The sequence below is a fragment of the Calypte anna genome, chromosome 2, assembly GCF_003957555.1.
Source record: "Calypte anna isolate BGI_N300 chromosome 2, bCalAnn1_v1.p, whole genome shotgun sequence".
Taxonomy (NCBI): domain Eukaryota; kingdom Metazoa; phylum Chordata; class Aves; order Apodiformes; family Trochilidae; genus Calypte; species Calypte anna.
This window is the reverse complement of record NC_044245.1, coordinates 33,823,601-33,847,419: the sequence shown is the minus strand read 5'-3', so window position 1 is coordinate 33,847,419 and position 23,819 is coordinate 33,823,601. Positions and strand designations below refer to the sequence as shown.

The following is a 23,819-nucleotide window of genomic DNA, read 5'->3' as shown; positions in this document are numbered from 1 at the left end:
TTTGCCATTAAAAATTGCTCATCTTAGGAGAAGGCAGAGAAAAATGATTGTCATGATCTTCATGCACAAAACTCTTATCTGATCTTGCATATGGGGGATATGTTGGTTACTATGAGTGCATGCGTTTTAAATGGACTGGGATTTTATTTTTACTCTTCCTTTTTTGATTGGGACAGTGCTGAATGGTGAGAATTGCTGTAAAATCAGATACATCCTGGTTTTGTGTTAGCAGAGTATAGGCAACCAGTGTAGTTAACATCTTATAAAATATAGTACTAATAAATACAATTAACATTTTTTAATGGACATTTTTATGTTGCAGCAATCAGTGTAAGCTTTCACAGTGAAGTACAGTTACTACATATGGTATTGCTACAGTACTAATTACATTTATTGCAATGGCTTTTGCTCTGTTTCAGCCAGGCTTTTGTGCGTTGGACTGTTTCATAGAGGCGCACTGATAAAATGTATGCTATGAATGCAGCTGATGATATTAGAATAAATAAATGTGGAAGTTGGTTATAGCTGTCTGAAGGTCTCTTAGTTATGAAATATGTATTGGTGTTGGTCCCAAGGGTTTTGAGGATAACTCAAGAGGAATATATGTTCAAAGAGTCTGTTTTGTATGGGGTTTTCTAAATTTGTTGATATAAGCCCTGTCACATGCACTGCATCTTATTTTTACCACTATCATTCGTCAGTTACTCAAAGGTTGCAAATAAAAATAAAGAAGGCAAAGGTATACAATCCATTGTGGTCCTGAGAAACAGCAGAGCCACCATCATTGCAGCAGTGCTTCTGGACTAAATACCTGTTCTGACAAGTTGGGCCAATGGGCAATGGTAGGCTCACAGCCTTGGGGTTACTGCTCTTGAGGACAGAGCTTGTGTCTGACATTTGGAGCTAGTACAGGTGTACTCAAGATTTGATTCAGAATTATAGGAGGGTAGCTGAGGAGGTTACCACGCCATACTCTGTAGTTTTATGTCTGCATGGGTAGCTGTGCTGTTCATGAAGTAGTTACCAAACCTGTGCAAGATGTTTACTTCTAATAATCCAGCTCCAATTTCAGAACAGAAACAGGTAAGAGGGAAGGTGTGAAGTAAGACTTCTCTCAGGTCTCTCTCTGGCCTGCTTTTCTGATTTATTTATATTTTTCCCAGTTGATTGGCAGCCAAGGGCTCTCATGCTGGCCCCTGCTGAGGTAGAAAGACTGGTTCTTTTTAATTGCTGATATGCTTTAGGACTCAAAGCATTTCTTAAATTTTTAATGATGGGAGACTGCACCTGTGGTATAGTACTGAAGATCAGGACCACAATAATGAGAGGGGTATTAAAAATAGAAAAGTAATAGGATACTTTCTGTTGCACTTCTAATGAGATGTTCAAAGCTGATCAAAGAGAGCACTGAAAGAGAGTGTAAAGCCAACAAATGTCTTCACATTTACCTAGTTTCCTGGAATGTCATAACCTAGGAAAGAGGTGATTCTTGATGGATGTGATGTGATTGACGTGACTGATTGATGAGCTGGATGTAGCTGCCCCAAAAACAGCTGACCTGTCTTACAGCTCAGTCCCTGACACCTATGTAACCCCTTTGCCTCAGCCCTGCTGGACTGATGGTTTGGGACTTCTATTTCTGTGAGTCTAGATGGCAACAGGACCCGTGCCCAGTGGAAGTGGCATGCTCACCCAGTTATGAGGGCTGTCAGGAGAGTAGGGGTATGTAGGAATACAGAGCTCCCTTGGCTAAGAATCTCCTTGACATGGAGAGCTGCCAGTGAGTAAAATGGGTTCACAACATGATCTGGGTGACCCAGTGAGGTCAGATCTTCAGAACTGGAGGAGGTCATCAAATAGAGCAGGATCTCGGGTAGCTGGGACTGAAAATAGGGAGAAAATGGAGATAGGGAAATGATGAAAGTATAAAAGCAAGAAGCAGCCTGGAAAATGGCACTAGTGGATGTAAGAGAGTCTCTGAGGGACTGTGACTGTAAGATGTGGTGCAGAAGAAAGGGTCTTTTCAGAGGCAAGTCAGAAAAGGGAAGGAGCGGGAAAGATGTTTTCCTGTAAGCATATTTTTCTTCAGGCTTCTGCTCAGAAGTTTCCTGAATTTTCTGTAGAGATCTGTACTTGACAAATCTAGGTGATTATAGGAGTGAAAGAAATTGTCTCTTCCAAGCAGAATAGAGTGAGATTCATCTCTTCTGTGTCATCTCCTCTCCCATCATATGAGGGGAAATCTGTTAAAAGTATACTTCAGATTCTCACTGGTGGTGAGAGGATGGGTCTAAACAGCCAACTCTTGCAGAGGTGTTGATGGATATTCAAGTGCTGTTGTGGACAATGAAATGGTCAAATCAGGTTCTAACAAGGTTCCCAGGCTTGGTGGCTTTGAAGCTGTTGTTTAAAAAGGAAATGTCTCTTGTCTGGAAGGCTACACACTAATAATCTTGATTTTTACATTGGAAGACCCAGTTCGTCTGGGAAACTGTTGGCAGAAACTGGTCTGCTGAATTCCATGCTTTTGTTTTGTGTGCTTAACCTCTAATAGGAAGAAATCTGTTTTCTCCTATACCCCTGCTAGACTTGATGGTGCCTTCTGTAGTCGATGTGTATTGGTTTACAGCACTACCAGGCCCAGCTTCTGTCTGGATTTGAGGCCTGTTTCCTGCACTGGCTGTCACAGCCTGGCATTGAAGTTTACTGCTGTTTCTTACCTTGAAGGTTAGAACAGGATTAGGAAATTAGGAGAAATGGGCACTGCAACTCAGGCAGACTAAGGAGAGCCCCACAAGTTTCAGGCTGTTCTTGCTGCTGCTCTTTGGATTGGAAATTCTCTTGTGCCTCAAGAGGCAAAAAACTAACTCTTTGGCATATTGTTGTAATACTTCCATATGTTTTATTCTCAGATGAGGTAAAAGCTTTGAATTAGTTGTCTTTATTAACTTAGCCACACAAATATGTGGGGGGAAAAAGAAGTGCAACAGTTAGGAGAACCCACTTCATAAATGTCTGCGTATGCTTGTTTTCATATGCTTTTGTTATTTTCTGTTCTGAGAGGTCTGTTGGGGAAGAGAGTCTGCTTTTTGTGTTGTTTTTAATGCTTCAGTAGTCTGGTGTTCCTGTGTCTGTTGGGATACTTGATCATGAAAGCAGACCTCCAGACAGACTGCTTCTCATTTTACTCTTGGGCAAAAGCAGCAGTTGTGACAGCATTGAAAATGTCCGTAATGTATGTGTAGTGCAGAGTTGATTTTATGCAAGTATAGTAGTGAGTAGACTGGGGGCTTGGCATGTCTGACAGCCCAGTCTGACACATATATAGCACCAAAAGCAGTAAAGTGGTAGATGAGGGCAAAAGTTGTAGTCCACTGCCTGAAGTAGCAGACCTGTGAACTATACTAAAGCTCAGTACCAATGTGAAGATCAGCATCAATGAAAATATAACTTTTTTTTAATTCTAAGTTATTTTGTTGGATAATTCCCTAAAACAAATAATGCAGGAGATTCTGAATTGTGAAGCCTATTCTTATTTTTCTCACAGACTCATTCAAGGATGCCAGGGGTGTTTTCTATACATGACTTTTGATGATAGCAGGTGAATTATTTTGGACGACTTTTTTCTTTTTAAAACTGTATGTAATATTTGATATGTGGAGCACATCAGGAAGAGCGTGCAAACTAAAGCAGCTTCCTGTGTGCAACTTTATGCTGCTAAATTATGCAAATTAAAAGCTGATGTCAGTTTATGTCTGCTTAAAAGTGCAGCAGCTGTAAGCATGTGGCCCTAGCCCATGTAACAAGTGAGAAAGAAGTGACACTCAGTCTCTTTAGTGCAGTTGCAAAAGTCATATTGTCAAAGGACTGTATGGATTGTAAATTCCAGGCATGTCTAGTACCAAAACCCCCAGTGGTTATGGTGGCAGCTTTTTATGGTAAGGGATTGCAGCTGACCAGTATAAAGAACTGCAGTTTAATCTGTGGCTTGTGTATTTTTTGATTGATAAATTAGTTCTTCTTGTCTGTGCACTTGCTGGTGTGAGAAGCATGGTTTGCAGTAAATTTCACCAGTGAATGCCAGTCACGGGCCTTGAAAGATTTTAGTGTTGCTTGTTGCTTACACAAGCAAATGTGAACCATGTCTTCCTCTCCAGCATTTCTTCTTCCTACTGGAACACTGATGCAGCCTCCCTCTCCAGTGCTGAATAAACGCTCCCCTGTTAGAACTGACATCTGGAAGACTCTTCACAGTCCTTCACATAGCAATGTTCTGACTCAACCATTAGTTGTCAGAGCTCAAATCGGGGTCATCTCAAGAAATCTGTAATGTCTTTTACTTCTAGAAGGAGCTGGCCTGAGAATCTGCTTAATGTTGTCATTCAAAATTTACATGGTTTCATTAGGCTTATTAAAATCAATGAAAAATGCAGCAGTACCTAACACTGATAAAGCCTTTTCACCTTGCTATTTCAAATCACGTTTATGGACGATGAATGTAGCTTTCCAGTAGCCCTGGGCAGAGGTATTATCTCCATTTTATGGACAAGAAAACTGAGTTAGATTCAATGACTTGTCCAAGGTCATATGTAAGACTGATAGTCTTGGGAGGGAAAAATATGTCCGGACTTCTGTCATAATTACATGATAATTTTTAAAAATAAATTCACTGTCTTAGAAGAAGATGCATCTATGTCTTTAGGGTTGTAAAAATTATTTTCAGGATTAATTTTGCAGAACTTATTCGGTATTTTCCTCAGAATGATGATTCTCACAACTGAGAATATTAAGAAAAATTCATATCCTTTTTTGTAGACTTTAGTTCACTGCTTCCTACAAACCCTTTGTTGTAGTCCACTTTGGCTCTGTTGTTATCTGCCTTTGAGAGATAAAGCTGCCCTCATTATTTAGCATTCTTACATTTGCATATGTACAAGAGGGAACAGCTGCTTTCTGCAGGGATTTTGTGTACTCATTCATATTGCCACAGTGGTGGCCTTGTTCTGAAGCACACTGCTACCCTGTGGAAAAGCAGAAGAATACATGGACAATACAGAAATCAGGCTGTTATTAAACATTTGACAGTGCAGCCATAAAGGGGAAAATATAACCAGACTTATATTTCTAAATCTGAAGCAAGTGCCATGTTATGGCAATGGATAAACGTCTCTTCCTCTTAGAGCTGCTGGAAAGTTATGGGGAAAAAGTTATTTTCAAAACAAGTTTTGCAGTCCTCTTAACATTAGATTTCTTTTTCAGAACTTATTACTATGAATGTTTTGTGTTTAAAAAAATAATAAAAATTGATAGTGCATATTTCTTATTTGATGGTGATCTTAGCCTAGATAATAATTAGCCATTCCCATATTCTTGGACAGAAAATTACCTTTATATTTATATAAACTTGATTTCCAAGTATGAGCCAGACAATAGTTCAGTTTCCAAAGATTTGTGAATAACTAGCAAGCCACAGAGTTTTGCCCTGTTTTTTTTAAATAACACTTTTCCTGTGTATTTTCTAATGCACCAACTTACATTTTTCAGTAACTTTACAATCAAAAAAGGAGAAAATCAGTGGCAAAAATACATTAATTATCTCCCTAAACTGGAGAATTTAAAATCTCTAATCTGTATTGGAGGTAAAGAGGACTGGAGACAGAAGATATAAGAACACATTAAGGCATAGAACTTTTACATATTGTATAAAAATGCATCATCTTAGTGGGTTTTGAGAATTATGCTTTTCAGTGCTTTAGAAAAATGCAAATATATTATGTTTGCATTTGTCTTTTAAAATTTTGAAGCGTCTTAAAGTCACTTTGAGGAAGAAATTTGCTTCCAAGTGTATGCAATTTCATCCCAAAGCCATGGGGCATGCACATATATGTATATATGTGAGGCTGTGACAACTTATGCAGTTAGAATGGGATAGTCACAACAGGACCAACCATTTAAAATAATACAGTACAAACAGAGTTTGAAGCATTTGCTTCCTTGCTCAAATATTTGTCCTATTATTTTGCCACTTTCTACTCTTGGACTTATTTTAATAGTAGCAGATAGTATTCAAATATTTTCAAGAGGGAAGAAAGCACTTAGCACTTAGATTCTGCTTATGGATATCTGGGAAAAAAGAAAAAAAAAATAAAAAATCATAGTCTGACCTAGGGACCTTGGCAGTGTCCTTTAAACAAGCATTAATCATACCTAGTGTATCAAACCATCATGTGCAAGATAACATTAGTGACCTCTCCAACTGAGAGTAACAAATGACTTTTAATTTTCCTTTCTGTACATGACAGTGGTGTTGACAACCTCTGTGTATATTTTTTGCTGTGTACCTAATCAATTGATCATTCTCAAAACAAAATTTGCTTGAAGTACAACTTTTCACTCCTATTTATACATGATAGGAACTTGTGTAGAGAACATGTAATTTATTAATCTTTATATGTGCATGTTTATTTCTGTTGGAATATCTAAAATCAGAGTAGCTTCTGCAACTGATAAAACGACATACACTGAACAAGAGGAATTGGATTATGTTGACTAATGAAAGCATATAAAATTTGTAAAGCTTTACAAATCTTGTTCTTCAAAATGTAGGTAAAAATATACCATGATGCCAGCATTCTTAGGCAAAATGCATATTACTCGATAGATATTTTTTAAAATTTTTTTTTTACTTTCTTAAGTCTTTAGCTGTATGAAAAAGCTAAACTAACCCATGCATCTTCTACGTTACCTGTATGGAAGTTGCTTAGAAGTCCTAAAGGGCACATTGCTAGCTGTAAAATGGAATAGCGATGTACTTGGAGAGATGTCTTTATGTGCAGTTAGAGCATCAGAGTAAATATTTTAAAACTAAACTGAAGACTTAATTGCCTGTCAGCTGCTGAAAGGATCTTGTTAAATCAGTTATAACGCTCTAATGCCTTAGTCTTCATTCTGCAGGGGCCAGTGCTGCAGATAAGAGGATACTGGGGGGATCCACAGGATCAATGTGCATTAAGGGGTTAATAGGTACCTTGGGCAATATTTCCTGACTGTTGCTGCCTTCACAGAAATTGCCTCAGGATTTCAGCATTCTGGCCTGTCCTCTTGCCACTGCTTCCCCACTTGCAGTCCGATAGCTCCAGCTGGTTTCCTTCTCCCTTTTTTTTGGAGCCTGCCCTTAAGTACAAGCAGCGACTGCTTGGCTGAGCCCTGCACATACTTACAACTACTTGGCTATCCTGATACTCATTCGGCCCTTCACCATGGATTTGGAGGCAATAGCAATGAGCCATGTGTTGGCACCTTGGGGTGCTGTGGGTCAGAAATCTGGTCTTGTTTTGCTCTTCACTGGTGGTGCCAACTGTTAGGTTGGCTCCCCAGATATTTCCCTGACCGAATTTCACTGAATGGCAGTGGGACAGAGTTCATGGAAGGCTAAAATATTTTAAGATTTTGCTGCAGCTGCAGACTTTCTCAGTGGCATTTGTTTACTCATTTGATCTTTTTGGCACTTGTGTCATTTAGAGACCAAATTAGAAGCCTCTGCCACTAGCTGCTTAACTCAAATGGATCATAGGAAAATACAGAAGAGAGGGATATCATATGAAATCTCAGAAGACTAAGCACTCTGAAATACCATCCAACATCTTTTAAAAAAGTTATAATGGCTGACTAAACAAACTCTGTGGGTTTTAGCTATGCTGCTGGAAGCTTTCAGCAAAATCCTCTTGAATGGTAGTTTCAGTGTCTATCCAGTCTACACTAAGTACAGTTGGGCCTTTTCAACCAGTCAGCTAGTAAAATTTTCAGTAAAAATATAAGCAACCACTCTATTTGATAGTATAGGCAATATCTAAGATATTCAAGATGTTCAGAGCAGCTGCAATGTGTGTCTTTATTATGTTTGCTCTTTTCATCAATTGCTTGGGGTATTGTAAATTAGAGATTTAGACATTACTCTCATAATCCAACTAAATATTGAAGATACATTTGAACTGTAATATTACTGTTTTGCTGAAGTCCTCTATCAGGTTTTACCAGCCGTTAAAAATTCCTAAGCCAGATAGTATTCTGTTTTACAAAAACAGTTAAAAAATATTTTATGCAACAGCTTCTAGCACAGTAGTCTTCAATTTATGAACTTCTGAATAACACAAGGAAGATTAATTAATCTGAGCCACTATGCAATTGATAATCCTTCATATACTTACAAAATGTCTTTCCCTATTAGACTTAAATCCTAGTATGGTTCTTAACCAATAAGATTCAGGCTTCATTCTTTTTTGATGACTTGCCTCAAGGGAAGACCTAGACTTTGAGTTTGAAAAAGTTATTTCTACTTTGATTTTTACTTTCTGATTGGGAACTTCACCGAGGTGAAGTTCAGTATTTGGCTATGATACTGTCACAACTGGCTTCAGATGGTTGTCCCTGATTTTTAGAATGGCTAATTGCTTAAGGTGGAAGTGAGTGAAGAGACTGGTCTTAGTTTTTTTTTTTTTCCCCCTTGAAATGTGCTGACTTATCTTGTGCTGCACCTCACCTGTTTCACACTTCAAGTGGTATTGTTCAACAGCACTATCTTTCTATGTTTAATAAACAAATGATAAACTTGAGGTTGTTCCATATTGTAATACATAGAATCATAGAATTGGCTGGGTTGGAAGGGGCCTTAGAGATCATCGAGTCCAACCCTTGAACCACCGCTGCGGTTGCTAGACTATGGCACTGAGTGCCACATCCAGTCTCTTTTTAAATATCTCCAGGGATGGAGAATCCACTACTTCCCTGGGCAGCCCATTCCAATGCCGGATCACTCTCTCCATAAAGAAATTCTAATATCTAACCTAAACATCCCCTGACACAACTTGAGACCGTGCCCTCTTGTCTTGCTGAGAGTCGTTTGGCAAAAGAGACCAACCCCCACCTGGCTACCCCCTCCTTTCAGAGAGTTGTAGAGAGTGATGAGGTCTTGGTGCAGTTTTTGAGTGGAACCATGTATGTTCAATAGTTTCATTAAGTCAGATTTGTGAAGGAGTGTATGTATGTTAACCAGTTGCTATAAAGTGAAATAATTGAGGAGTTTTTATATAAAAAGCTGCTTTGCCTGACTAAAGGCTTATTTGGTTTTTATCCAGTGCTACTGGTTATCTGATAAAGATTGATAAATCTGATTGATATCAGATCAATTTATAAGCCAAGTGCATTCAGACTGTGATATATGCTGTGACTATACCTGGTAACTAAGCCAGAGTTCTGTGCTATGCCAGTTGTGTCTAAATGCCTTTCTGAATCTAGGTTGTATCTCTAGAGCCAGCTGTATAATTTAAGCTCCGTGGCCTAGTAATCGATATATCAGTCAAACCAGCATCTTTCAGTTTTATTTCTCTCACAATGCTTGTTTTTTAAACAAAAACCCCCCTTATTGTTTATTTTTCTTTTTTTTTTTCACTGTATTTCCATAGATCAAGAATTGCTGTTGTGAAAACTTAATTAAGCAATCATCATATTCTAACACCAGGAATTAATTCTATATGGACATTACAGTTGTTATGCCCTGTACAGATAATATGGTATCATGCTTCTCTGAACCTTAAGAACCATAAAAACTATGACATGATTGATTATGCAAATTAACTTTTTAAGGGTTTCTACTTTATTTGTGTTTAAATGTGAGTTCTGACATTTTTGTACGTTTAAAAATATTTTCAGATTTATTCCTTATAAATTGTCAGTTTAGCTGCATAACCTAACTTTTGCTGTTGTATACAATGGCAAATTAAGCACAAATAGCTTCATGGGTCTGGGGGATTATGATGAACTTACTATGTAGTTAAGAATACCATCTACATTAATTCTTATTTGTTTAGAAAAATATTCTTTGATTAGCATTTGACTCTTGTAGGGATAGAACTCTTAAAATGGAGAAAAATCTTGGAGGACCACACCAATCTCTATTGCAAAATTCCTTTCAGAGTTCTAGATGCAGAGGTGTATGTACATGTAACTAAATATTTTTGTTTCTGTATTTAAACATTGCTTTTTCCTTTCTCACTTTAGACATCACAGTCACCTTTTTTCTTTTTTTTTTTTTTCTTTTTTTTTCCTTTTTTTTTTTTTTTAATCTTAATTTAGTGCTTCTGCTTCGGATAATTTCTTATAATAAAGGATGCTAATTTACTTGTATATACTATCTTGTAAATACTTGTATTTACTTGTATATAGCTATCTCCTTTTTTCAGCTAACAATATGCTACTGTGCATTCTATGCTATTTGTTGTTTCTGTAGGAAATTCTTACTTAAAAAATAAATCTTTGTGTGTTTTCGTTATAACAACTTTTAACCTTTTTAATTAAAAAAAAAAAAAAAGTCAGGATGGTACAATTTGGGGCCATAAGATATGACAGTAGATGCTGCCTCCAAGAAATAATTAAATGGAAAAAGTGATAATATGTGTGAGGGGATCTTTCTGAGACTATTTCTAAACTTTTGATTTCTAAATGTTGCCTTCAGGCTTGGCAAGAAAAGCTCTGTGTTTGTAAAGATTATCCTGACAGCAATATGCTGGGTCAGTTGTCAAGACATGTTTAATATGGGGGGATGTATTAATCTGCTATAGCTACCACTGTAAGTGGTTGGAATAAATAGAGGGCTCAAACAGATGAAGAGGGATTAGCTGTGTAAATTGAGCAAACTCTTCAATCACTAAACCAGTGATTTTACAAAGGATTAGTCTGCTTTTACAAATATTGATTACTGATTTGTTACTCAGAATGAAGATGATATAACTTGTGCAGTTGCTATGTAGTATACGATGTGAAGTGTACATCATTCATATTAATGGGATTGTCATAGACATTACAGAAACTGACAGATTTATTAAAGCGGTGCTGTTAGCATTGTCACAGTTAAAGTTGTGTCAGCATTTCCATTAAAAGTCCCATTTTCTTTTTTTGGTGTTCACAGATCAACTTTAAAATTTCCTCCATTGAAACTTGGCAATGCCAACTTACAGCTTTGACACAATTATTATTTTTGGGCATTTATGGAGAAAATGGAATAAACACAGAAGGAAAATATTGTGTATGATTTTTAAAGAAATATCTGCAGGTTTGAATACTTTGGTGCAGTTTTTGAGTGGAACCATGTATGTTCAATAGTTTCATTAAGTCAGATTTGTAAAGGAGTGTATGTATGTTAACCAGTTGCTATGAAGTGAAATAACGGAGGAATTTTTATATAAATAATCTCCTTTGCCTGACTAAAGGCTTATTTGGTTTTTATCCAGTGCTACTGGTTACCTGATAAAGATTATTGTGTTTCTTATAAATTCTGTCCCACTTAACTGGTTCAGTTAATTCACACCATTTAAATGTTACAACTGGTTTAATTTGAACAGTGGCACATTCACCATGTAGTTTGTCTTTCTAATCCTTAGTTTAGGTTTATGTGTAGAGGTAACTTTAAGAAAAAGTAAGGTGTGGTGTGAGAATCAGGAGACACAAGATGAGAGTCCAATGAATTTGGAAAAAAGCCTCACTGACATTCATTCAGCTACTTCCTCATTGTAAAAGCCTTTAAGTTTTTTAAAAATCCCCACTTCTCTCCATATGTTGACTTTGTCCTCTTATTCAGATAGTGCAACTCATTCACAGCTCTTTCTTGATTATCTTTTCTACATTGTGACCCCTATTGTAGAGTGATGATAGCACTGGCTTAGATGCATTAACATATGGACACATGTATGTGTTTACCATAGGAAAAGATAAGCTGGCATTTAGCATTTTAATATAAGTTATTCTTTTTGGCTTTTGTGTTTCAATCCCATAGATGGTATCCAAATAAAAATAATTGTTGCTAACTATAAATAAAATATTATTTAAAATATTCCTACTTAACACTAACCCCAGTAAGAACTACAAAGTTATTTGAGAAAGGTAATAGTTGTGGGAAAAAGGAAATATGTTCTGTAGCTTCGTGATATCTTAGATCATTGAAGAATTTAAATGAATATTTTGAGTGACTAGATATAACAAAATGAGACTTACGGGAGAGCTGAAGCTGTTGGTCTGATCTCTGCTCTCACAGAATGGAATCATAGAATCATTTTGTTTGGAAAAGACCTGATGATATCAGGCCCAACCATTAACTGGCCTCTGAGTCTAGTGCCAAACCATGTTTCTAAGCACCATATCTGTCTTTTAAACACTTCCAGGGATGGTGATTCAATCACTTTCCTGGGCAGCCTGTTACAGTGCTAGATAACTCTTTCAGTGAAGAAGGAGTCTTCTAATATTCAATCTAAACCTCCCCTTGCACAACTTGAGGCCTTTTCCTTTTGTCCTGTTGCTTGTTATTTGGGTGAAGAGACTGACACTCACCTCACTACAACCTCCTTTCAGGTACTTGTAGAAAGTGAGGTCCTCCCTGACCCTCCTTTTCTCCAGACTGAGCAACCCCAATTCCTCCAGCAACATCTCATTTAGAGTTGTGTGCTGGACCCTTCAGTTTTGCCCTTCTCTGGAAGGTGCTCCAGCACCTCGATGCCAGTCTTGTAGTAATGGGCCCCAAACTGAACACACTATGTGAGGTGCAGCCTCACCAGTGCCAAATAGATGGGGGAAATGCTGAGTACAGTGTAAAACTTTTTTTTCTCTAGCCTTCAAATGGAGTGGAAAATAGTGTGGTAATTCAGAAAATTTGGAGCTGATATTGGAAGGTGGTTCTTCCTGTCATTCTTAGTACTCCAAGGTGAATGACCACTGAAAATGACATCTGGAAAGCTTTCAGGAAACACAAGAGTATTCTGCTGGCTTCTTGCAGTGTTTTCCTTGTTCTTTTCTGTTTGGTCTCATGCAATTGCAGCAGAACAGGAAAAATTTTATGTTCGTGGTAGCAACCTCCCTGTGAGAGGAGGCTTGAAGATAACATTGTGTTTTTCCAACAATAAAACCCTTGAATTTTTATTACCTTTCTATTACTGCTCTTTTATCTCTTTTGGAGTACTTTAGAAATAAAGACAGTGTTAGTCACTGTAGAGCTTTTTACCTTCAAGTTTTCTAATGGTCTTGCTCCGTAGATTGAATTTTGTATGTGCAATGTTATTGTTGCAGGAGACTGTAATTTTACCAGAATTTCCTACTTCTATGTGATGAATGATATTTGATAGGTATTTTGTGTGCTGCAGAAGGAAAGCTTATAAAGCTTGTGTGAGATTTTTTTATTTTTATTTTAAAAAGGCTTGTCTTCATATGCAGACTGTAGTGCAAAGTCATACCTCCATCTTAATCCAAATTATTTTCTGAATGCAGAGGAGTTTTGAGTGTGATAGTTCACTGATCACTGAGCATAGCTCTTTACTTAAATTATCAGTAGTGGAAGTGTATCAAAAATGAGGCAATGAAGCAGAACATGTAAGCCATTTTGTGTTAGCAGGGATATATATAATGTGGAAAATGAAAACTATAGCTTTTGTGGACCTCTTCATTGAAATCTGCAAGTGTCCCTTCTAAAGATGTGAGTTTGTTTTAGCTGACTGTAGGAATTCCACTCCCTTTATACAGATGTAAGATTTTTCAGCTCCAATCAGTAACGTTAAAACTTTTTTTGATCAAGGATGTGAGCAGTTGGAACATTTAAAATGCTCAAAGTGTGTACGTATGTTTCCTTTCAGAAGCTTAGCAGGCTGAGCCTTTGGTCAGGAGTCAGAACAGTTGGAACATTGCAGACTACAAAGCTAATCTGAGAGGGCTGCCACTTGGTCTAAGTGACTTCCATAAATAAAACATCATTGAATATATGTGAAGTGTTTTCACTGGTGCTTTGTGGTCTGAGAATTTCCTTGTTTCTCTGGATTCCTTTAGTATTGCTCATTGTATTTCCAGTGTGTTATGTGTATGATGAGAGCAGCAGTTAAAATGTTGTTCTTCTCAAATATCCCTAAATGTGGCATGTCTTGAACTGTAATTTTTTTTAAGGGGGCTTGAACGAGTTTCATGAGCCAGAAACAGAAAAATTTAGGTAAGGAGGTATAGGCACAGGACAAAAAATTAGGAAATTATGAAATGAAGAAAGACAAATTTCATGCTTTTTGTTTTATTGGTGTGGGATTTGCGGAGAATCTAGCTTGCATGGTATGGCCAAAATCTGGGTAAGAGTCAGTCCACGTGGCTTCAACTCTCCTAGATCTGTCAGAATGTTGTTGGGCAATAAATACTTGGATTACTAGGATGTTGAAACTAGAAGAACATGTACTACTATTTAAAAGTGTAATTTGGCAGTTCATTGTTTAGCTTTGCAAGAAATGGCATTTGACGGTTTTCCTGCCAAAACGTATTAAATTCTTGTCATGTTCAGTTAAATAGTTGTCATTGCCTAGTTTAGGTTTATTTGCTGAATGAAATGTGCCAGTCGCCCAGAGATTAAATTTTAGACCCTTCAAAAGTGCTAATTAAAAACATTATGGCAAAATCAGAAGAGTGATAAGAAACTTCTAGTTCTAATTACCAATCTTAGGTTACTGTGACATGGTTATATCCAAGGGATGCTTCTGTTTACCAGGTGGCTATATAAAGGCAGTAGTAAACTGCAGTGTACAATTGTACTGTACACTTACATTTTCCAGATGTTTTAGATGTTAAGCTGAAAATTGTTTTTTTTCACCCGGACATATTAAATGCTGACTTTTAACTTGCTGCTTGATAAACTTTTGGGATTTTCTTCCTATTAGTCATCTGGGAATACAGGAATCATGGTGTGGCTAAAGATGCTATCCATATGCAGTTTGACATCATGCTGGTCATATTCCAGCTGCAGCCTCTTTATTCCTGGCCTTTTAATTTTCTCTGATTAGTTAACAGCACCTTCTGTGCTTCAGCTATTGTGTAGATATTCTGGATCTTTACTTAGGGTTGCTAATCAAAATTGGATGTGTGTGCTTGTCTATGAGATGATGCTGGGAAATTTCAGCTGGCCTACATCATGTCATGAGAATTTCCAGTACCTCTAATTGATCCATCATGGCCCATTTTGACTTGCTTCTATCTGCAATGCAGAGGCATTGTTTTTATCTCTGTGTTTTATTCTCATAATAAATTGGGAAACTTAGCTTCTCATTGCATAGGCTAAATTTGTATTGTCAATCTCTACATCTCACAGAAAAGTCTATCAGTTGTAATGTCTGCCTCTGGGTGGCTGAAACCTTTCTGTCCTGCAAAGAAACATTGATTGAACTTCAATGAAGGATTTTGGAGGGATTTAAGCAAAACTTTTTACATTTCTGTGACTCAAAATACGGTGGCATGAGTGGTAGACCTTGTATAAGAGACCTTTTCTGTACGGCTGTATCTTCATTCTGTTTTCTAGCCTCAGAATCTTTGAGAAACAGCAGAAACGGGAAGGCTGCTCTGTGAAGCATGCAGTGGCCCCTTTTATAACCCTGGGGGATAATGTCTGCTTACAGGAGAAAACATTTTTTTTTTCCTGGCATGTGCCATGGGTGTATTTTGTGAAATTTCATTAATTACCTATCTGAAAGTCAAGGGATATAACCATGAATTCCTCTGGTTGCTAAGGTGCTATGCAAAACGTAACAGTGAACATTTTAGAACCAATCTGAAAGCTAACAAATGAATGTTTAATTCCAGTTTATAAATTCAAAGTTTGGCCGGAGTGTGTGTGATGCAGGAAAATTCCATTAGGCTGTGGATCCTGGTGAATGGAGTCTGACTGGCTGACTCCTGTAATTTATTTTTAAAAATCTTTGTCAAACAAAATATGTTACAAATCCTAAAGAAACTTTGCTGAGAAAACAGGTAAGGATTGAGAAGCTACATATGTAAGATTTTTTAAATTTAAAATATCTAAATACACAGTTAATTAGAACCTGAGTGAAAATGGCAAAAAACCCAAACCAAACCAAACCAAAAAACAACCCGAAAACAAAACCCAAGGGGAAAAAAGATAAAGAATGCTAAATACTTAAAAGAACTAAATATTTCCATAAGGTATATGTTGCAGTGGTTTTTAGGCTGCCTGGCCCACTGCCTTCTCCTGAGCTTATGAGAAGGAAGGGAGGAGAAATGCTCTTAATGCATTGCTCCTTCCTAGGGAGGAGTCAAGAAGAAATCCTCAGCATTCAGGCTTCTGAGGGTGTGGTATTAGTGTTTGTAACCCATAGTTCATAGCCCAAATTAGAAAGAATTAAAACTAGAAACAGATGACACTGTATTCTTTAATAAAATGCACTGCTGGCCCTTCTTAGGGCAATATATCAAGGCAAATTATTCTGTGAAAATGGTTGTAAACTACTAGAGAACACAATGGTGAATGGTGGGTAGGGCTCCAGAGGGAAACTTCATAGAGTAAGCAGGCTTTGGAACAAGCACTTTGAAGCCCAAACTGCTAACTTCTCCTGAATCAGTGTTTCAAAAGCTGAATATTTTGTTTATATTTATTCCCCTGAATGAAATGTATTTTCTTTAACATTTATACATTAATTCCTGCATGTTAAACTGATTCAGTTCTCTTCAGGCTATGCTACATTTGCAAAACTCTGAAGTACTCTTTGTGAAAGTGTTCAAGACAGTTAATGAAGTGAATGAGATTTTGTGACGTTCCTACTGATAACTTTTCCTTAATCAGAAGATTCTAGGAAATGGATTTAAAAAAAAATCAGTAGATATTAATCTTTAAAGAAATGTAGGGAGAAGGTATCCATATGAAAAGAAAACACCTCCTCTTTAGCCTAGATTCACAGTGCTTATGCAACAGATGTTACCCCTCTGTATTGCTATATATGGATTGAAAGATAATTGAATCTCTCTGTAATAGCTATTTAAAAAATGGGTAAATGCTGTGTTTCCAGATGAAAATGAAATAGAGATAAGATGAATTTTGGGAGAACTATATGAGAAAGGAGGTGGGAGATAAGAAACGAGGACAAAAATAGTTTTTGTGTTGCTAGAAACATTACTCCTCCTTTGCTCAACTTTAACACAAATATTTTCAGAAATCTTTGCCAATTTTGAACTGCAGCCTGAGAGATATCATAAAAGCCCTGTGCTTGAGGATAATAGTCTTAATTTTCTGCATTTTAAAGGATATTATTTCAGTACTTAGAGTAGCAACTCTGTGTTTTTAGAGAAACATCCAGTCTCATACCTAGATCTCAAGATATGCTTTTATATTGCAAGCGTTTTTCCTCTGGTTTCTCTCTTGAAGTTTTTACTAGGAGTTATTCAAACAGGAATGGATTTGAGTTTCTCCTTTTGTGTAAATGGGTGTTCAGTGCAGTAAAGAGGAAGCTGGAAAAAAACTTTTCAATTATAGTGTTTGGGGTTTTTTTTTAGATAAATTTTTCAGTTAAAGATAAGGAAATAGCAATCACTGCTTTCTCTGTGTAATTAATGTGGTTTTGTCTGGCAGCTTTCTTTTACGAGTGCTGAAGACAGTAAATTATTCTTGTTTGAGCCAGTAGCCTTTACCATTATAACAGTTAAACCTATGGTTATCCACTAGGAAAGCAAGCTGTAATCAACCACTTAGCTGGTACTGAATTACACTTATCTCCACTTCGCCTGCTTAACTTCCCATAAGCATGCTAAGCACCTCTTTAGAATGCACTGACCTCTAATTATTTCTTGCTTTATGTATCCCCAAGCCCACATTGAAGAAATAAAAAATATTCCTGTTGGTATACAGTGCAGAAGAGTAGGATCCTGGTTTTGTTTTATTTATGCTGTAAACATAATGAAATTTTAACACCACTGAGTCCTCCAAAATCAAAATGCCATGCCATTACTGAGTTTTGTTTTCTCATGCCAAGTGACACCGATAAAGCCATTTTCAAGTATTGGGCCAAATTCACTATTGCAATAGGGTATCATTGCATCATTCAGCCTTTTGTCTGATTACCAGGCTGCAAATATTGTAGCTGTGTCATAAGCTGAAGTCTGAGGCCTTTCTGAAGCCCTAAGATGCGCTGGATTTGTGCAGTGGAACCTGGGCATTGATACACCTACCATAATAGTGTTCATGTTTTTTCTGAAGTCAAAGTATGACTGGTAGAAAAGGTGGCTTTATGCTTGAGTTGAGAGCATTTCACTTTCTTCTCACTGGAGGAATTTTTAGCCTGGCAGCAATAGTGTTATAATAACTGCCAGCTGCTCACTTGGCACAAGTGCCTAGAACCACGGGGAAGAGCCTGGTGCATTATATGTGTAATTTAGTTTTCTCTAAAACTTGAAGGCTTAGTCCTTGTAAATATTTCTATCTTGTCTTTCATAGCCTTTGTACACATCAGCCTGGGAATATATATGTGGTGCATAGCTTTCAGATTCCAGTTTGGAGTACATTGAAATAATTCCCACCAAGATAAGACGAAAAATTATTTTGGGAGATTCATCTGTGAGGGGAGTGGTCAAGAAAGAAGGAAAAGCTTTAATGTTAAGCAGATGTACTATCCTCATTTTACACTGTATGTTTGGGATGCAAGATACTCTCCCCAAATATTGTGTAGTATTGACCTGATTTTCACATTAAAAAAAAAAAAAAAAAGAAAAAGAGAAAAAAAAAGGAAAAAAACGGTTCAGAACATCATTTGTGAGGTGGAAACTCGGGAATGTAAAGGAGACTTTTTTTCATGTCTTCAATGCTGTGCTTGCCCACCACTATCAGGAAAATAATACAGTAGAAATCGGATCTAGAAGGTTACAGAGAAGCAATCATTGTACCTTTCTCCACCTTTAAGTTCACATATCTGCAAGCCACGGGGCACTTTTGGACTCACTGTGCCACTTTTTAGGCTTCGGTATTTAAAACTGGCATCAGAAACTACAGTGCACCAAATAAAAACCAGGAAAGACTTTCTAGGCTTTTTTAACATCTTTATTTTCAAATCCTTGAGACATATCTGGAAACAGACCATACAGGGGTAGGAATTAAGTAGGAAGACATTGTGATCTCTGCTGGTCTGTTTTTTGGGAGAGATGTTTTGCTCCTAACTGGTAGTCAGTTTGACCGTAAGTCAACTGAGCAACAAACACTGAAGCACTCCAGAAGGTTCATATCAGTAGCTGATATTTTGTATACCTTGGATGCAAGTTTATTGCATCTTTACATTTAGTTTCTTATAGTGGACAATCTCCAGTGAAATTAGAGGAAACTGAGGTTCAGGCCATTTCACCTGCATCCATGAAGGAAAGGAAGAATTTTCTTTGCCCTGAAAACATTCTGAGGTGTGCATGGGAGTATAATATTTTAGAATTTAGAGGTAACATACTCTAAAGGAATATGTTATTTGAAGCAAGTTAATTGGCTTCATAGTTCTTTATTTAAAAAATAGTAATGCCTTCTTACTTGGCAGTCTTTCTCTGTGCTAAGTAGATTGTTTGTAGAAGGAGTCATCCTATTCAAAATCCCAGGCAGTAGTCAGCTAAGGAGTCTCTGATCTCAGCTGTTAATGTAATGTAAACAAATGCTGCTTTACTATAACAAAGCCTACTGTAGTGATGTTGTTTTTTAGATTTGAGCCAAGACTGATCTATTTCAAAGAACGGGAAAGCAACATTTGGATTGAAAACAACTGCAAAAACCACCCTGCTATGCAAGTTGTAAACTTCCAGTAGGGATTTCCTACATCTAGGGATTGCAATTCACTTTAAATCCTGTTTGAGATATGCAAAAAAGAGTAAAGCTATTTAAAAAATGGAAGACAAAGAAAGCTGTCACAGTTTAGGAGTCTTTCTTGCTGACTCTAGGCAGATACTAGAAGGAAGATGTCATTCTCTTTTTCTTCCCCTTGTTTTTATTGCAGTTCAGCAGTAAGTGTTTATCTGTGTTTGTGCCTTCTTCCTACCACATATGCACAACACCTGTGATTAAAGAGAATCTGAGATGAGGTGGTTCTTCCTCTTTCATTTATACTTCTCACACTACTTATTCTCCCCCATTTCTTTTGGATGGATGGGGAATGAAAGAAAATTTAGCTAAATTTATGCTTTTTGATAGAATGCTTCTATTTCTCTTGTATTTCCTTCGTGTACACTCATGTCTTGGAATATTACAACAAGGTTGCTCTCTCCTGTACATCCACTTAAAGTTCCATTGTATCTTGTGGTTCCCAGACTTTTTGACAGGATGATAGTATGCATATGGTCTGTTTCTGCTTTAGCTACAGTTGCAGTAGGGTTGACTATCTGCTGCTGCTTTTGTGGAGTTCCTATCCCAGTTGCTTTGAGGAACAGAAAAAAGAAACTGGCTTCTTTATCATTTGAGGGTAGGAGGAGGACTTCTTTTTGCAGTGTTACCAGAATAGAAGACTGCATTTTTGCATGCAGCTTCTTTTTCCTCATGAGCTTTCAGTGCTCTGTCCAAAAAGAATGTAGTTTCAAAGAATTCCATCATCGACTTTTTCCCAAACTGCCATCAGAAGCAGCAAAACTGAAAGTGGTTTGGATTTTTGACATCTAGTTCCCTGAAGCAGGTAGTTCAGTTGACTTTCTACCAATAACACTAAAAAGTCCCTGACGTATGTTCTTGTTTGGGACTAAATGCCCCATTGGATTTGGCTCTTCATTAAATGGTCACTTCTCAAGCTTTCACATCAAAAAACCTGATACAAACAGTAATGTATGAAATTAGTTTCAAATACTTGTTGAAGTTCATAGACTCAAAAATTTGCAAGTGAGCTGGCTTTGTTTATTTAATTATGCTTTGTGTTTCCCACATCTGTGGGGATGAGCTGATACAAAATGAGGTAAAGCTGTAAGTGTTGCACACTGATGCCTCCCAATGACCAATATAAAGCAGCACACTGTGTATATTTTTAAGACTTCACCTCCCCCACTTATAATTTCATCATTAGATCATCTTTTAAAATCACTGTTAAACTTACCAAATTTATCAGTGTGCAGTGATTTCATATTATCAAGTGAGAGGGGACAGCTGCAGCATTTAAAAATGCATGCACATGATGCCAAAAACTTTTGTATTTTTAGCAGAGTACTAAGAGTTCCATAGAAGCTGAAATAATAGCCTGTGCATTCCTGATCTTTAAAAATAATATGAATTAAAAAATAAGTGGAAGTTTCAATAATGTAAAGTTCTATCTACTACATTATGGTATATATAAAAAAACCCCACACCTCTAAAAATCCAGTTGTATTATTTAAAGATTACATTCTCATTTTTGAGTATTTTCATACTTTAAAAAAAGAATATTGTCTGTAAGGTCCTACCTCTTGTACTTTGCCTCTCAGAACTGCATTTAAATAAGACTGCTATAAACCAACACATCTGTGGATACCAAATAATACTTTAAATATTCTATATTAAGAGACAACCTGAAAATTCAGGAAATTTGCATCACCTTACAGAGACAGTGTTCTTGGTTTAAGGTCTGACAATTGATCCTTACTACCCACCCTGAATAACTTGAACTGTTTGGGTTGTTGGGGTTTTTTTTATGTTTTGAGATTACGTATGTTTTAGTGAAAAATTGCTGTTGTGTAAACTCACCACCTACCTGCAGTGACTTATGAATATTCACTGGCAGTAAATAGTAGGAACTTCACTGTAATGCTCTCATGCACTTAAGAAAACAGCAGCAGAGGAATAGCTTTTGTTCTGCTCTTTTTCTTGCAGTAAACTGTATGGCATTTATGCACATGCTAATTATTAGCCATCTCTATCAAATATCTGCTCTAAATACTAGGGGCTCCATTTAAATAATAATTTTGTTGTTTTAGGAGGGGAAAGATGTGGAACAGAGGACGGAATTTTTAGATTTCTAGATTGCTATTTTAAGTCAAGGCAGTCTTGACTGGATGCTCTTATGCTTCTATCTATGAATTAGCAGTCAAGGAAAAGGAGAAAATACAGTGGAACATACAATTTTGCCAATGCAGCCATGTGGTAAAGATAAGATTATCTGTTGAGCAGCAATTCTGTAGGCTTGTGTGCAATGCCTTTGGTCTGTCCAGTGTCATTTTTTTTTTAAGACAATGAAATAGAGGGTCCTCACCTTATATGTTGTTTCAAGATGGTTTTGTGTGAAGTTGCTACTGAAAACCACATTTTTTGATTCATATTGAATTGTGATATTTGGTTTTCTTTGAACATGTGAAAACTTACTGCTTTCATTATCCAACTTGCTTCAAACTACAAACTCATGTCTTCTAAGTTGCTGTACCTTGTCTAATTATGGTTTTTTTCTTCTGAGACTTGCATAGCCTGCTCCACAGCTATATTTTTCCGTACTGAAGTGGTGAGGACAGTAGCAGCAACTCTGACATCTATAGTTCAAAGTTTGTTACTTAAAATATTCTGACATAATAGATACTAGAATTATTTTTTTCCAGTAGCTCCTGCATATGAGAGTATAAAAATTTTTAAATGCTACTGTAGTATTTAGCTTGAAAAGTGGTTCTTTACAGAATTATTTTTCTTTCAGGGAATCAGCTTCCTCCTATTGCAGCTCAAGATCTTCAGTTTGTTCTGAAGGCGGGATACCTGGAAAAACGCAGAAAAGGTAAGTAACTATCTTATGAAAACTAGTGCATATATTATGTCTGGGAAGTCTGTGTGTCAGTATTTGATGCTAAACTCACTGATAAATTTAGATGGGAGTGATAAATAAAATTAAATTGAAGCTGAAATATGGAAGCATTATTATGCAAAAAAGCACAGCACATAATTGCTGTTGTAATATTAAAGGAAAATTCTATTTCTTTGTTGACTAAAAAGATTATGCTGTGAAAGTCCACTGTCAGCCATAATTCAGAGACTTTCAGGTATTTTTGAAGAAAACATTAGGAATGTACGTAAAAGTACCATATGTTGACTTCATGTTTCAGTGAACATCAAGATTTATTTGCCTTCAAGAGGGCAAATATTGATCTCAGCTTTGGTTCAGTCAATATTTACCTTGATTCAATAAATCTTATATTGTCACTTTAATACTCAATGCTGCAATAACTCTAAGAAATATTTAGGAAGTTGTTCATTATTTCCTTATATTTAATGCTACGCATGACTTATCTCCTTATGATTTCAAATTCCCCTTTGTTTTCTTACCACTTTTATTTCTAATTTTATTTATTTTTATTTCTAATTTCCTTCTCAGTGTCATACATTTGTTCCTATCCAGATTTTGTTTCCTTTCCTTAGCATTTTTCAGTCTCCTCCCATTTTCCTCCCCCTTGAAAAGAAGTCATGTATTTGTGCTCAGTAATGCCATAAAGTTATGTAACACAAGTTCTATTAATTGCAGACCACAGTTTTCTCGGGTTTGAATGGCAAAAGCGTTGGTGTGCTATCAGTAAGACCATCTTCTATTATTATGGAAGTGACAAAGGTAATCATAATAATTATAATAAACTATAAAAATGGTCTTTTAATGTGCAGAATACTATTAAAGCTTTAGTGGATCTGGAAACTGCGAATCTAAGGTCATTTTAAGAAAGCAAATGAAACTTTTAAAAGAATAATTCGTTCTTAAACAGTGCTGTGAATTTTAACAATGTGTAAACATTCGTCAGAATCTAAGTGATCTGCTCAGTCCCTATTGGAAGGAAACTGAGGTAAAAAGCTTAAGTTACATGTAAAGCTACTTTGTGCACCAGTAACAACTAGCTACTAGATTTGGCTGGTACTCAATTTACAGGAAAGAAAATACTCTTTCTGTCCAAGTTGGATATTAATTTTAAAGCACCCTCTAGTAATCACACCTGAATTCTTTAAAGTTGGTTCTATCCAGGAAAATGTTAGACTAAAAACTGCATAGTGGAATTTCATGTTTCTTTCTTAATATCTTATGTTCTGA

The 23,819-nt window shown here is 36.6% G+C and overlaps 1 protein-coding gene across 4 annotated transcripts in view; it reads left to right on the top strand.

The window, feature by feature from the left end:
* SKAP2 (src kinase associated phosphoprotein 2) overlaps positions 1-23,819 on the top strand; it is a 120,407-nt gene that overhangs the window by 47,988 nt on the left and 48,600 nt on the right. For 2 of the 4 annotated variants that reach the window (XM_030445850.1, XM_030445849.1), the window contains exons 5-6: positions 22,449-22,526; positions 23,268-23,351. The exons of 1 other annotated variant lie outside the window; for it this stretch is intronic. In XM_030445850.1, coding sequence (XP_030301710.1) covers positions 22,449-22,526; positions 23,268-23,351 — 162 coding nt within the window. The remainder of the gene's footprint in view (positions 1-22,448; positions 22,527-23,267; positions 23,352-23,819) is intronic. One more of the 4 variants, XM_030445851.1, reaches the window with a different exon arrangement.